The sequence below is a fragment of the Geotrypetes seraphini genome, chromosome 6, assembly GCF_902459505.1.
Source record: "Geotrypetes seraphini chromosome 6, aGeoSer1.1, whole genome shotgun sequence".
Lineage (NCBI taxonomy): Eukaryota > Metazoa > Chordata > Amphibia > Gymnophiona > Dermophiidae > Geotrypetes > Geotrypetes seraphini.
The window spans coordinates 45,451,391-45,467,925 of NC_047089.1; the positions used below are offsets into that span (position 1 = coordinate 45,451,391).

Here is a 16,535-nt window from a genome sequence, read left to right on the forward strand (position 1 = left end):
TTCTGTGAACCTCATTCTGGTGCATTACAGGACCTGCAGTACTGATTTCAATGCATAGAATTATAGACTGCAAATACTACACTGCTTTGGATTGTATATCGGTCATTGTTGCCTAATTGTATTGTAACTGTTCCAAAAATTTTCAATAAAAATGATTGAACTCAAAAAAAAAAAAAAAAAAAGCAGGACTGGACAAAAAAGTCTTCTTTCTGGAATGGATAACCTGGTCACCCTAAGATAAATACATCAGGGTACTTTGCTATGGGGATTTTCTTAATATTTTGGCTCCCATAAATGGAATTCTTTTTACATGTGAGCTCCTGGTACCTCTTAGTTAAGCCTTATACTTTATTTTTGTTTCTAGCCAACATCTGCTCCTTTTTCCCCCATTCCATGCTCTATGCATCTCTTGACAGCAGTCTAGTTTTTTAAAGTAAGACTATTAGGTTGCATAATAATTCAGAAACTTTGATAAGCACAGGTTACAAACCAACATTTACTTAATATAATTAAAGAACATAATTTGGCATCTAATATTAAATAGAATTTGCCTATATATTTGAAGATACATTCTTGAAGGATAAAGAATTATATTACTTTCCTTTTTATATTTACCTGTCATATGCTGCTGAATAATTATTTATGATCTAGTTAAATTTTATTTTTCATATCCTTAAAGCTATATGAGCTTCTGTAAAAGCCACATAAACCAAACCAAAATCAAATCAATGAAACATAAATATAGAATTCAACAGACATGTAGCCAGATGAACAGAATCTGCAACTAGCCAAATAAAATATAAGTCTCCCAATTTCAATTACACCAAAATAGATTTCTTCAGATACCACCACACTTCATACAGTAAAGCCCATTGCATGGTAAGAAAGTAAACAAACATGAAGCTAAACACTTGAAACTGAACTGAAACCATGATTTCCACACACTGGAAACTTTTTTCTTCAAAGGAATATATACAACATCAGTTGTGTTGGCTAAGGCCACAAAAATGAGTTTTCCAATGTTTTGACTGCCACTGTCAATCTTAGTCAACATGTGTTAATATTGGGTGTACTGTCCCAAGCTTGATATCTCCAAGCACCATCCAGGAAGAGGAGTTGTGTTATTCTGTCTCAGCTCTCTGTTTGGTGGTGTCATAGGATCGAACAATTTCAGACTGAGAAACAACTCCATGTTCTTCTTGAGAGAAGGCATATCCATCTACAATAGCAATGAAGAAAAAAACAGATGGAATCATCTGAAAACAAGAATATGCTTTACAAATAACTAAATGTAACCCAAACAGTATAGGGCAGGGATCTCAAAGTCCCTCCACAATCTGGTCAGGTTTTCAGGATTTCCCCAATGAATATGCATATTCATTGGGGAAATCCTGAAAACCCGACTGGATTGCGGCCCTCAAGGAGAGACTTTGAGACCCCTGGTATAGGGGATATTTTAGCAATATCTTCACTTGTAAGTAGCAGTACACCAAGCAGAAAATTCAAGGGGGAATAGTTTGGGTGTGCTGTGAGCGGGGAAAAAATGTACCTGTATATTTCCCTTGTTACAAAGGGAATACACGTTTATGGGAAAAAAAATTCCCCAGAAAGTTTTACACCAGCTCAAAGGCTCAGATGATATTAAAAAATGTTTCTTTAGGCCAAGGCTTTAGACAAAGGATTAAGGAGTATAAATTGGCACCAAAATAAGTACCAGAACTATGGGTGCCAAATGCCAATTCTGTAACAGCAATTACACATGAAATTGTGTAAATTAGCATGTGCACACCTAATTTTAGTTACACCATATTAAAGGTTGGTATAAATGCTGGCATCTAAAGTTGGCAGTTGGGCACAGAAGTGATAAGTGTTCTGTAACTTACATGTGCAACTGCATGATACATCTCTGACCCACTCGTGGGCATGCCTTCTTTGTGGTTGCATGTTACACACAGCATTTAGACACTAAGGGCTAGATTTACTAAAGCTTCTGATCCTGTCCCGACGATCGCAAAACCAGTTTACACACGCAAAATAACTGTCCCATAATAAAAGTTAATAAAAGGCAGATCTGTCAAAAAAAACGCAGCCCCCCCTGCGACCCACAAATGGCAGGAGGGATGCCAACTCCCTCTTGCCATTGGCGCTCCCCCGAACCCGATGATCCCTAAATCCCTCCCTACCCACCTGATCAGAGCAGCTTCTCCCAGGTATCTCTGGTGTCTAGAATTTTATCCAGTTGATTTTGCCCCTTCTGCCACTAGGTTCAAAAGGGCAGATCTATTCATAATACTCCTTGCAACCACTATACAGAAGTCCTTTTGAATATCTAGTCCAATGTTTATACCACATTTTCAAATCAATATGCATTATTTTCTATTTAAAAAAGTGCCTGCACAAAAAAGCGGGTACAAATGTCTGCATGCACTGTTGCTTTGAAAGCTTGTGCAAAGTTCATCAGTTTAAATACCTGTTTACTTTGTCCAGAAACACAGTTTGGAAATTGTTTCCGTAAAACCTTTTTCAAGTATGACTATAAAACCAAGTAATACTTTGAATGGCCTTGTGAATGTTGTAATTAATGTGAAGTTCAGTTAGAACATTTTTAGCAGTAATTTTTAAGTGAACTGAGATTAAGATCTGGTAGAGGTAGCTGTGAACCATCACACACTATTCATTATTTCTGTTGAGGGAAATATGTTTAAAGACCTAATGCCTTCATGTCCTATAAAGAGGAAATTCCAAGGTCACAACTAGATCAGATATGGGACTTCATAGTTCACAGACATTTGAGGCCACCTACAGTAGTTTAATGTTGAACTCTGTTTTATTTGTCAACTTTGACATTGTACTGTTAGGAAATCAGAATGCTGTCTTATTTCAACCACTTGTATGTTTACATGTTAAATGAAGGTCATGTAAACTACCTTTTCTGCTGCTTTTTTCTCAAGAAAAATCACCTTTATTAGTGTGTTGCAGTTGCTGGAGATTATCTTCTTCAACATTTCTTTGTAGGTTGCTACAGTTTGGGTTTTTCAAAAGTTAACACCATGTGTGTTTGAAGAAAAAAAATATCACTTTGCTTGCATGTGGTAAATGTTAAAAGGCCTGTCTATTTAACTAGGAAAAGTCACACTGTACTTATAGAATTAGGGGCAAATTCTATAAACGGCGTCCCAATTGCAGGCAGCGGTAGGCGTCCTACCGCTGTCTAACCAGCCAATTGGGATGCACGTTTTCTAAACACCCTCCCCCCAAGGCAGGCCTACGCTATAGGCATCTATTGCAGGTGCAGGGAGGTGCCTGGGGATGCTTATGTTTGCCTAAGGCTGGGCGTGGTTTCGCCTGGAAGTAGCCTTGGGTCCAAGTGGCAGATGAAATTTATTGTGGAGAAATGCAAAGTGATGTATATTGGGAAGAATAACCCAAATCAGTTACTGGATGCTAGGGTCCACCTTGGGGGTTAGTGCCCAAGAAACAATGTAGATAATACGATGAAACCTTTTGCCCAATATGCGGTGGCCTAAAAAGCAAACAAGATGCTAGGAATTATTAAAAAAAGGAATGGTTAACATGACTAAGGATATTATAATGCCTCTATTTCTCTCCATGGTGCGACCTCACTTGGAGTATTGCGTTCAGTTCTGGTCTCCTTATCTCAAGAAAGATATAGCGGCGCTAAAAAAGGTTCAAAGAAGAGTGACCAAGATGATAAAGGAGATGGAACTCCTCTTGTATGAGGAAAGACTAAAAAGGTTAGGGCTCTTCAGCTTGGAAAAGAGAAGGCTGAGGGGAGATATGATTGAAGTCTACAAAATCCTGAGTAGAGTAGAACGGGTACAAGTGGATTGATTTTTCACTCTGTCAAAAATTACAAAGACTAGGGGACTCTCGATGAAATTGTAGGGAAATACTTTTAAAACCAATAGGAGGAAATATTTTTTCACTTAGAGAATAGTTAAGCTCTGGAACGTGTTGCCAGAGGTTGTGGTAAAAGCGGATAGCTTAGCTGGGTTTAAGAAAAGTTTGGACAGATTCCTGGAGGAAAAGTCCATAGTTTGTTATTAAGATGGGGGAAGCCTCTGCTTACCCTGGATCAGTAGCATGGAATGTTGCTACTCTTTGGGTTTTAGCCAGGTACTGGTGACCTGGATTGGCCATCATGACAACGGGCTACTGGGCTTGATGGACCATTGGTCTGACCCAATGGGGCTATTCTTATGTTCTCTCTCTCCTACCCACTTCCATGCAGCATCTGCTCCCCACTCTCTCCTCCCCATTTCCCTTCAGCATCTGTTCCTCTCTCCCCTCCCTCTCTATCCACTTCCCTTCAGTGGCCTTTGCACGGTCCAACAACCCCCTCCCTTTTGCCGCAGTCCAGGCATTTGTTCCTCTTGTCAGGGCATCTCCCTCCCTCCTTTCCCCTCACCTTCGCTGGCGATTTTCAGTTTTCTCTCTCTGAGCGGCCCGAGCCTTTTCACAAGTTGTGTGCACGGCAGCCCTGAAGCTTCTCCTCTCATGCAACTTCCTGTTTCTGCTTGGGCAGCTTGCATCAGAGGAAAAGTTTCAGGGCAGCTCGTATGCGACTTGTGAAAAGGCTCATGCAGATAAGAGAGAGAAAACTGAAAATCGCCAGGGAAAGTGAGGGGAAGAGAGGGGAAGAGATGTCCAGACTGCGGCGATCGGGAATGAGGGGGCTGCTGGACTGCTTGATCATGAAGGCTGCTGACTGGGAGGGGTGAGAAGTGAGGCAATGTGTGCAAGATACTGATTGGTGAGGCCCGACTTTAGTACAGGAAGAGGCGGTTGGAGCATACTCCGAGTGATTTCCTTCACTCGCCAGTGCTCCAGCTGCTCTCTCCTGCCTCCCCAGACGAAAAACCGTATTCATGGTTTTTCGATATTCGCTGGGGTTCCTGGAACGTACCCCTGCGAATATCGGGGGAGTACTGTATACTAAATGAACAAAATGGAACAGGGCAAATATTTGGAATGAAGGAGATGAGAAACAGTAAACTACAGTATACCAAAAAATAACACTTTATACAGCATTTCTCCTACTACTCAAAAGCATGACATATAAGATACTCAGAGGATGACAATGCTTCCATATGCTCAAAGATGTGCAAAACTCTATTAGGGGGTTTGCTTGCCCCCTTATTTAAGAGCTTGTTGTTCAATCATTGCATGGATTTGGCTTTGTCAATGAAATAGCTGTGCACAATAACGTGTCTCAAATTTCAAAAATCTAATTGTTGGGTTATTCAAAAAATTCAAGTATGATCCAATTTGTCACAACTATTTTAAACTGACCACTAGAAAAGTTGAATGATGTAACTTATCTTAGATGGTAGAGGGTCCCAACATGGCCCCCGTTTCATTGTCTGCTTCAGGAGACCCGATTAGTGGGCTTCTAAAGCACTTCGCTGATGAGATGAGTAACCAGCGGGAAAAAAATCACTGTGGTCAAAGTTTCAAACGTCAGCACTTCAAGCAAAAATTTTTTTACTGCTCTCACTGCAGGGTTTTAAACTGGTCAGTTTGGAACCCCACAGTGAGAGCAGTACAATTTTTTTTTTTTAAATGAAAAAGAAACCCCCTCCTCGTAGGGATATCCAGCTCCCAGAGTATTTTACAAAAGGTTGTACTGAATGCAGAACCTTCTATAAAATAGGTGCAAAGATGCTGGCAAACACATTTGTAAGTGCTAGCACATTCCATGTAGGGGTATGCACTCAGTTCATTTCATCACTTAAAAATGTAAAGTGTACACAAATCACTTGTACACAGATATAAGAATTAACACATACACAACTGATCTGTAAGCTTAAAAAAGTTTTAGTGCACATCTAGTGTAAACATAAAGAACAAATAGTTGAAACAAACATGAAAAAATACCCTAATATTAGGAAAAATTCATTTAAAATGAACATGAGACAAATATTGTTTTGTTTTTGGTTGTGTGTATACCTACATTGGAAGAATCAATTTCACAATATCCAAAAAGAAATAAAGTAGCATCTCTCTGGCTTTACACCTTGTAAGACACTGTGTAAGTGCTGATATGGCAATATATACTTTATTTGTCACCATCTAGACATTTATGTACCAGATTTCAGAAAATGTAATCTTCAAGAGGATAAGTTAACCATGCATTTTTTGCATCAGTACCTTTCTTGTGAAACTCACTTTCTAATGAACTTCATAGTGAACTTACTTATATTACATTTAAATCCAAGCTAAAAACGTACTTATTTGGATTGGCATTTCCCTCTTTGTTTTTTTTTTTAGTTTAAGTATGTTTTTAATTTCTTTTACGATTTAGATTTAATTTTCAATTAGACACCTCTCAATACAGCAACTAAATGATTTTTAAAAAAATATTTTTTCAAAAATTAATTAATTATTTTTTTCTTTTCTCTTTCTTTTTCTTCTTATCCTTGTATTGTGATTATTTGGTGTTCCTTTCCTCTTTTAATTGATATACACCGCACTGTTTGAATCAAAAGAGCACTATATAAATACAAAAAACCATAAAATAACTTTCTGAAATTTTCAAGTAGTGCTACATACTACAGAGGGTAAGCACAATTGCCCCTCGATCACTGATGGAAGTTCTCAGGTCCAAAAAGCAGGTATCTGACACACCTGCCTTGGAACATTTATAAATACTAATGTGAATAAAAAATAAAAATCTGAGTAAAAAGGCCTATGGCGGCTAGAATTTAATAACTTGTCAACTGCTAAGGCTGAATATTGACCACATAGATTTTAAGGGTGGGTGTGCTACACATGATTTGGACAATTCAAAATACTATGGGCTCCTTTTACAAAGCCGTGCTAGCGGGTTTAGCGCACACGATTTTTAATCAAGCGCTAACCCCTGCGCTGGCCAAAAAACTACTCAAGAGGAGGCGGTAGCAGTTAGCGCGGCCGGCGGTTTAGCGCACGCTATTACGTGCGTTAAACCGCTAGGGCGCCTTTGTAAAAGGAGCCCTATGTGTATTTATTTTCCATTTTGTAATGGCAATGTTGCTTTCTGGGACCTTCTCAAATATTCAGTGCCATACCATAGGATACTGACACTGAATTCCTGGTTATGATAGGCTGCTAGCACTTATCTGGTATCAGTGATATTCAGATCGGTGACATGTGGATATAATTAAGACAGTCTTTTGGCTGTCCAAGAGTTACTGGACTGAATACTGCTGCTAACTGATAGCTCCCAACTTCAACCACATTCCGTCCCTGGACCGCGCTGGCACTGCTCAGACAACCACTTCTAGCTGGATAAGTCTAGCTGAATATTTATTTATTATTTTAGATTTATTAACCACTTTTTCATGAAGAGATTCACCCAAAGCAGTTTACAATTCGTTGAATAATAATCAGGTACTTTTAAATATTTTCCCTATCAGTCCCGGAAGGTTCACAATCTAACTGTGGTACCTGGGGCAATGGAGTGTTAAGTGACTTACTCAGAGTCACAAGGAGCAGGCTGGGATCAAACTCACAACCTCAGGGTGCTGAGGTAGCAGCTCTAACTACTAAGCCACCTCCTCCACTCTATGGAGCTCTATGTGTCCCCCAGCATCTACATGTGTGAACAGAGACATTGCAAACTTTGCTTTTTACATCGGTAAATGTTATTCACACTTGTAGATGCCCCAAAACCCTTCTACAATAAAGTCCTAGGTATCATAAAATATGGTTACATCACTTATTTTTCATTGTAAGTAAACAATTTAAAAGTTCATTTTGTTTGTTCCCAGAGCAACACTTCACATAACAGTTTTTATGTAGTGCATTGATAATTCTATATTTGATCTCAACACAACTGCTTTTCATGTTTATACTTCATAATTTCCATTAATGGTTTATCCTAAATTTGACTGATGACTTTCTCTTTCTGCCATCAGTCTCCTCTTGTGCTTACTTAAAAGTGAGCAAGAGCCAAAGAAAAGATATGATCATCTTCCCATGTCTCCAGAAACCTAGGGAATTAACTCCATTCACTTTTACTAGCTTAGGGCCAGACACCATTTCATCCATGTCTCCAGAAACCCAGGGAATTAACCCCGTTCGCTTTTAGTAGCTTAGGGCCAGACATACTGATTTAGCTTCCATAATTGTGTCCTTTACTTAGCAGCTCAGTCCTCTTACCAGTTTAGTTTGCTTAACAATACATGAACAGCCACCCTTTGTCTGTGCAGATTCTTTAGAATCACATCCTGCCTTGTAACATTGCATAGCTAGGTACTTACATGTTACGCTTTGCTGGACAGAATAAGTTCGGATGTGGTGTGGAGGAGTTTTTCTGCCAAGTCTCTTTAACAAGTGATCACGTTCATTCAAGCTGCAAAGAAGCCAAGTATATCCAGCTTAGTGGATGTCAGGATGTTTTGAAGATAACTTACTAAAAATCACCATGCACTAAAGAGAAACAGCTGCTAAATGTTAAAAATGAAACATGGGATTTAAACAACTTGTGTATCTAATTACAACAGGCGCAACCACAAGGATTTTACATTGCTCCTTCCTTACAAGGCTGTCTGTGAAAAATTTAAGCTAATAGGGAAAAGGAGAGCAAAACCTTCACAAGTTCCAAGCAGCAAAGGAAAAGCGAGGTCCTGTATTACAATAATACCCATAATCTACTGTAGTCTATTATTCAATGAAACAACTTTTTTTAAAGCTAGCAGATTATACATTTCTGAACTCTGTAATTACACAGATTAACAAACTTAACGTGACTGCTAGACCATATGCTAACTCAAAAGTGATCATGGCAGTGTTTGAGCTGGGATGCATATGTGCATGGCCATACAAAACCCAGGAAGAAAGCAGAAGAAGCCACTGGAGCTTGTCTCTGCCATTGTTCTGTGTCAGCATCAAAAAATGATGGCACCTCCTGTGTGCTAATTTTTATTTTATTTATTTTTCTATATCGTTCTCCCAAGGGAGCTCAGAACGGTTTACATGAATTTATTAAGAACATAAGCAGTGCCTCCGCCGGGTCAGACCATAGGTCCATCCTGCCCGGCAGCTCCCGCGGCGGCCCAAACAGGTCACGACCTGTCTGAATCACCAGAAGAGGCTCCCTTGCCACCTTGGTTTCTCATTGAAGTCCTATCTTCCCATCGAAGTCCTAACCCTCCGGTCTTGCACATGCACGACCTGGTTGGGTTTCTATACTTATTACCTGGTTAGCTTTCTATACTTGTGTTACATCCCAGCTCCTCCCTCAGTATTCCACGATCCCTTTATCCCTCAGGAATCCGTCCAATCCCTGTTTGAATCCCTGTACCGTACTCTGCCTGATCACTTCCTCCGGTAGCGCATTCCAAGTGTCCACGACCCTTTGGGTGAAAAAAAACTTCCTTGCATTTGTTTTGAACCTATCTCCCTTCAGTTTCTCCGAATGCCCCCTCGTACTTGTTGTCCCCTTCAGTCTGAAGAATCTGTCCCTATCCACCCTCTCTATGCCCCTCATGATCTTGAAGGTCTCTATCATATCTCCCCTGAGCCTCCTTTTTTCCAGAGAGAAGAGCCCCAGCCTATCCAACCTCTCGGCGTATGGGCAGTGTTCCAGCCCTTTTACCAGTTTCGTTGCTCTCCTTTGGACTCTCTCAAGTACCGCCATGTCCTTCTTGAGGTGCGGCGACCAATACTGAACGCAGTATTCCAGATGTGGACGCACCATCGCTCGATACAATGGCATGATGACTTCCCGCGTCCTGGTTGTTATGCCCCTCTTTATGATGCCCAGCATCCTGTTGGCTTTTTTCAAGGCTGCTGCGCACTGTGCAGATGGCTTCAGTGATGCATCATAAGAACATAAGAACATTTGCCATTTGTTTGCCCAGTCTTCCAGCTTGTCCAGGTCCCTTTGCAGGTCCTCACACTCCTCCCTGGACCTAACTCTGTCGCACAGTTTGGTATTGTCTGCAAATTTTATAACCTCGCACTTTGCCTCCTTTTCCAGGTCATTGATAAATATGTTGAAGAGTAACGGCCCCAGCACCGATCCCTGTGGCACACTGCTTGTGACTCCCCGCCAGTCAGAATATTGGCCCTTCACTCCGACCCTCTGCAGTCTACCCGACAACCAGTGCTTGATCCATCTGTGCACATCCCCTCCCACCCCGTGGTTCCACAGCTTCCTATTCAAGCAGTTTTTCCTCTCTGTCCTGGCGGGCTAACAATCTAATGTACCTGGGGCAATGGGGGGATTAAGTGACTTGCCCAGGGTCACAAGGAGCAGCGTGGGTTTGAACCCACAACCCCAAGGTGCTGAGGCTGTAGCTTTAACCACTGCGCCACACACTCCCACAGATACATAAAATCAGCACACAGCAAGTGTTGGCCCACAAGATTTGAACAAGCTTGCAGTGCCAGTACAGAGCAGTGATAGCAGGTCAGGATAATCAATACACTTTATGTGTGTTATGTTGCACAAATATGGCAGAGTAGGAATCAGGGGTGCAGCTATAGAGCCCAGCAAAAGCCCAGGGCTGTCCACTGATAAGGACCCCATGCTGCTAAACCTACCAAGTCAATCCTCCCTCTTAACTCGCAGACCAGTACCTCTTCTCCATGTTCTACATCCTCCCCCCACTTCTTGCCTGTCATCCAGCATCTCTCCCTTTCTCTCAAACTTTACCCCTACCACATCTACTTTCAAATTTATCTTTATGCTAAAGGTCACCAGCTGCTTGTCCCAGAGCCTTTCCTTTGACATGTTCTCATGCAACTTGCAGTTTCTGTGTGGGCAGTGTGTGTGTGTGGCTTCTGGTTGGAATACATATATACATATAATTAAATTATGGGATAAATATGCATAAATATAATCCTGCATCTACATATACTTCCTATGTCTACTTCATTGTACAGGTAGCTTTATTATCCATAACAATATAATTTAGTGTTTTTCTAATTTAATAAGAAGTTGTTGGGTTTTTTTTAATAAAAAGACTAAATTATATTATTATGGATAATAAAACTACCTGTACAATAGAATACATATACTTACTAGAAAAAACAGACTTAGCATTCACTGCTGTTGTATTATGTTAAAATATAGTATTATTTGACACTTTTATTCCATCTTTTCTGTAAGACCTGTATAAAGTGGATAGATATAAAAAGAATAATAAAAAGGATTATACGATCAGTGGCATAGTGGAGGGGGGGTTGGATCACCCAGGCTGCTGTCTTCTTAGAGGTGCCTGTGTCCGATGCCTTATCTCCTCTCCAACCCCCACGTACATCTTGAAATGTCTACTTGCTGCTTGCGCCAGCCTCAGCTCCCTTCTTATGTCACCTCCTGGTCGTGGGACCAGGAAGCGATGCCAGAAGGAAGTTGAGGCCGGTGCAAGCAGTAAGTGGAAGATGCTACTCGTGCCGGCAAACATTTCAAGAGGTACATAGGGGTGGGGAGTGCTCAAGTGGTGGAGAAGAATCCCCGTGGTGCGGTGATGCAGGCACCATCACCCTGAGCACCAACCTCCCTCACTACACCATTGTATACAACACAGCTAAAATTCAGCTGCCTCCTACATGGGGCTGCTTAAAAGTTCTCAGCCCAACCAACAAAGTTGGGGCAGTCTCCGTCAAGGACTATACACTTAGTCCAGTGATTTTCCAGCCTTTTCATTTTGTCGGAGAAGTTGATTAAAGTTGAAATGTTTGCAGATGTCCTAGATTAACAAAGTGAATATTAAAATTGCCCATGATAATCAGATTGGGATATCTTAATGAAAATTGGGCAATGGTTAAGCAGATTTTATTCCACTCTTTGAGTGATAAGTTTCGCCGGCAGTATATAATCAGCAAGTAATGAATAGTTTTTCAACTAAGGGGTCCTTTTATAAAGCCGCGCTAGCGGTTTTATCGCAGGCACCGGATTAGTGCGCGCTAGCCGGAAATCTACCGCCTGCTCAAAAGGACGTGGTGGCGGCTAGCGCGTGTGGCAATCTAGCGCATGTTATTCCGCGCATTAAGGCCCTAGCGCGGCTTTGTAAAAGGAGCCCTTACGTTTAGCTAGCAGGAGTTCTTTATATGGAAGCATAGTAATAGGTAATTCTACTAGTGGATGACTGTTTTCAAATATTAACGCTAAACCATCACCCCTTTCTGTCATATTTTTTGGTTTCAGACTGCAAAGGGTGATGACAGAGATTAGGTTGGATGAATTGTAACAGATTGAAATTGAGTGTTCAGAAAATGAAGGTTATATGCTTTGTTCGTTCATTGGGAAATGCTCTTCCTGATAAAATTGACCTATTAGGCACTACTGTTGCAATATCCATGGAGGTAAAATACTTAGGGGTTTTACTAGATTCTTGTCTGATGTTCAGCGGGCATGTATGTGCAGTGGTATTTTTAAAATTGCGTCTATTGAACAGTTTGCACCTATATTTGTCTGCCTCTATGTTTAGGACTGTCTTGCAGAGTTTGGTATTATCATGCTTAGACTACTGCAATTTGGTGCTTCTGGGTATATCTGCATCAGCACTGAGTGCGCTGCAGGCAACCCAGAACGCGATTGTTCGAACTCTGTTTTGATTAAGAAAGAGTGATCATGTGACAGAATGCTTTGTATTGGGTAAAATTAGAAATTTTAATCCTTTATAAATTACTGGTCATGGTGCATCTTTGTATACACAATAAGGCACCAAAACATTTGATGAATAGCATTCTGCCATATGAACTACAGCGCATGTTGCACTTGGTGACTCACGATGACCTATATATTCCGACAGTGGCTAGCTGTGTCTAGAGTTAGCATATTTTCGTGTGTGGGTCCTCGGGAGTGGAATAAGCTTCCGGGATATTTACAACAGCAAACATGTTTGAGTAGTTAAGAAAATGTTGAAGAAACACCTCTTCTGTAAGATGAAATATGGGACTTGATTTATAGTTTTTGATGCTGGTAGCCTCAGTAATTTTAGGAGGCTTTACATTATAACTTATGTTTTATTCATGTTCAATTTTTTGTACTGTATGTGAATCTGTTTGTGTATGTATTCTATTGTGACCCGCCTTGGGAAAGGCGGGGTATAAATAAATAAATACAAATACAAATTTCTTGGTACTTCAGGATCTTCTTTCTCTACACAGGATTCACAGAGTAATCACTTAGAACTGACACCTTTATGATTAATGTTATTCTGACACTATAGATACTTTATCTGATTTTATGTAGCTAGCTTTTTATTGTTTAGGAAAGCATTTTCTACAGTTCTCTTAGGGTCATGATCCCAATGCTTTTCTGATTCAGTGATGTTATAATGTTAACAGAAATTCCAATGAATGGCACATGCCCTCTTGTTGTGTCTTTCTGTATAAAAATTTTCTACCCTGAGCACTTTGTAGTAGAGGCCAACCAAAACTGTTTTTTTCAGTGTTGGTTGAAATCAAAACTGCTGCTTAAGCTTGGGTTAACATATGGCTCCAGAAAAAAGGAGGACGGATTGAGACATTCAGGTTTTACTTCCATTGCTTTCAATGGAAGTAAAACCCAGATGTCTTAATCCATCCTCTTTTTTCTGGAGCCATATTGTAACCCTAGCTGAAGCTGTCTGAAAGCTTTCAGTTGAAACCGAAACTGCAGCCGAATTCCATCACCTGGTTTTGGCTGAAGCCAAAACTGAAAACTCAAGGTTGGTTGTGTGAATGTGAACCAGTGAGGGCTGCTGGGGATTGTCAGAACTTGAAGTCTGCATCCCCTGTTAAGCCCACAGTTTTCAAGCTAGAATATAATAATTTAAATAATGAAAGACGGTATTTTACCTCCAAGCAAAATGTCTCCACACACGGACTGTGTAGCTAATGAAAACTGAAACTAAAAGCCACAGGACTTTTACAGTGGCTGACTTTCCACCACACTTCGAGTGATAACTAATGTCATAACTCTACAGAGAGGCTAATTACTAAGTAACTTATCATCCCAAATTTACAGACTTAAATTCCAGCTAAACTTTTGTATTAAAAGCATTTATTCGGAGCACTCTATTTACCATATAAATTATTGTGAAAGATCATAATAACTGCATTACTTGTAACTGCAGTACAAAAAAAAATACAAAAAGAGTAGCCCCCTCTTGGACTATCTTTTAACCCTTGTGGTGTGGTATAGTCAGGGCAGCCATTTTGAGAGCAGAATCAAAATGGCAAGGAGTAATTGGGGATCGCTCCTGCCCCAACTACACCCATAGACTGCCACGGAGGCCTATGGGTGGGAAAGAGAAGCACTCTTGGGGGTGGGGAGCTGGGAGAAGGGACAACCTCTGTTCAAGGGGGAGAGGGAGGGAGAAAAATGGGACACAGCACCAATTTCCGGCTTCCACCGAAAACATGGTCATTTTTAGATGAAACCAAAATCATGACTATGGAGGCAAATTTTTGCAAATATCACATTTGCAAGTGATAACAGCATTCCATTGGAATAGTCAGAGAGTAGTGATATGGTTGACATGAATTCAAGGCTTTGCAGAATGCCATCCTTTGAGGAAAGGATATTGCAATTTATTTGCATAGAATCACTCTTCCTTCAAGCAGCTTTTAGATATTCTCATGTGGTAGTAGTGACTAAGGCCCTGATGCTCTAAAATCACCATTAAAATCCTGTGTGTTGCTCTGATGCCGGTAAATTGTCTGATTTGAAAATGGCGATTGATGTTCAAATAACTTTGCAAGCAAATGAGTTTCATGGAAGTCCGCCATAATCTCATCCAATCAGTCATAGGAGAAAGCGACTGACACATATGCAGAATAGCTTCATTGAAGGTATGCATGGGCGTCAATCATAGACGTGCCTTGTATGGGGGCTAGCATGTCTAATTGGGTTTGTATTAAAGGAAAATGTGGCGCATGAAGAGTGCCGCATCACTAATTTTATGCTCTGTGGCTGCCTGCTTATTCTATGGTGACATCTGTTTTTGATATTTATACATTCTTGAGCTATCAGTATTACTGCTGTGTGATTTCACTTTATTGTACTGGATTCATGTATGTGCTCTCCTTACCACCGTCAATAAACAGCTATATAAAAAAAAATCATAGGCGTGTCTTTTTATAGTGCATTATTGGTGCACATTGTAAGTAGGGAGGGGGCGACAAACTTACAAACCATTCAAATGTGAAAACACAAGATATATACGCTTTTAATGGATACGCATGAGACGCGTTCTTCACATATACATTTACTGTATTATATGGTCCTCAATCCCATAAAAAGTATTTTTATGAATTTCCACATGCAATCAGCAGCCCAAACCTGTCAGTATATGTGTCTAACACACGCGTTTCATCACTACTAGCACCTCCAGACCTTTTGCTAATTTTGGATTGTTAAAGGCTGCCGCTTCATTTTTTGTATCATCTGGGCATCGGTCAGAGTGTTCATTTTAATACTGATGAGCTTGTTGCAATCCATTTACATACAATTATCGGAGTCTGCTACAAACCACTGAAAAGACCATGATTAGCTATTTTGGCCATCAGTAGCTGAAATACTTCAATGCTAAATGGTTAGATCTGGTTTTGCATTGATCGTTAAATACACGGTAGGCTTAGAGCATTAGGGCCTAAGTTTCAAATTAGATTAAAGAGAAAGGTTTTCATTGTTCCCTCTCCCCTAAATAAAAGCAAAGAGTTTCTTAGTCTGGACAACAAACATGCCCTTACAAATTAAAATGAAGAGCAAACAGAATAATTCAAAGTTGTCCATAAAGTCCTGCTGGCTCTTTTGCTTGACTAATTAAAAAAAGATGAGCTTCACTGCCAATTAACCTTAATTAGCATTAATGAAGATTTAAAGCACTTGGGCTCCGATTCACTAAAGTCAGCAATCATTGCTAAACCTGTTTTCACAGGTTTAGCAACGATCACTGCTACCCACCCAATTCACTAAATTGCCCACCGTGTGTTTTTCCCCATTTTCTGATCCGATCCAACCAATGCAAATGAGTAAAACCCCATGCAAAATAGGCAAGCAACTGATTCACTAAAATTTACTTGGCTATTTTGCATCAGGTTTTACGATCCTAAAACTCGACTGCTGTAGGCCTGTCAGTAACTTGTGTTACCGACAGTTCTGCTGGTTTTTGACAGGTCTACCTGTTTGTTTTTATTCATTTTTTCCCATGGCATAGATATTTTCCATGTATTACACAAGCAAAATATCTGGCCCATTAAAAAAAAAAAGAATAAAAAACAGGCAGACATGTCAAAAAACTGCCCCCCCCCGAACAAACGTGCAGCCCCCTGGCATGTGGCGACCCACAAATGGCAGCATGTGGGGTATGGAGTAGGAACATAGGGAAGATGGAAAGGAGAGATACACCAGATTATAGAAAGTGGGAGAGAGAAAACAATGCATGACCACCAGGAGAGGGGGAGTGAAGGAGAGAGGAGGTATGCGTTACTCCCAATACACAGTCTACCCCTACCCCCAAACTGGAGAGCTGTGTAAGCCCCTGTAAAAAAAATCCCTACCTCCATCCCACTGCCCACCAACTCTCTCTCTCCCC

The 16,535-nt window shown here is 40.5% G+C and overlaps 1 protein-coding gene across 1 annotated transcript in view; it reads right to left on the reverse strand.

The window, feature by feature from the left end:
• Positions 1–482: 482 nt before the first annotated feature.
• The window catches only part of ATP8A2 (ATPase phospholipid transporting 8A2), a 457,609-nt gene continuing 441,556 nt past the window's right edge, over positions 483–16,535 (reverse strand). The window contains exons 29-30 of the mRNA XM_033950263.1: positions 8,265–8,356; positions 483–1,219 (exon numbers count right to left, since the gene is read on the reverse strand). Coding sequence (XP_033806154.1) covers positions 1,122–1,219; positions 8,265–8,356 — 190 coding nt within the window. The 3' untranslated portion in view covers positions 483–1,121. The remainder of the gene's footprint in view (positions 1,220–8,264; positions 8,357–16,535) is intronic.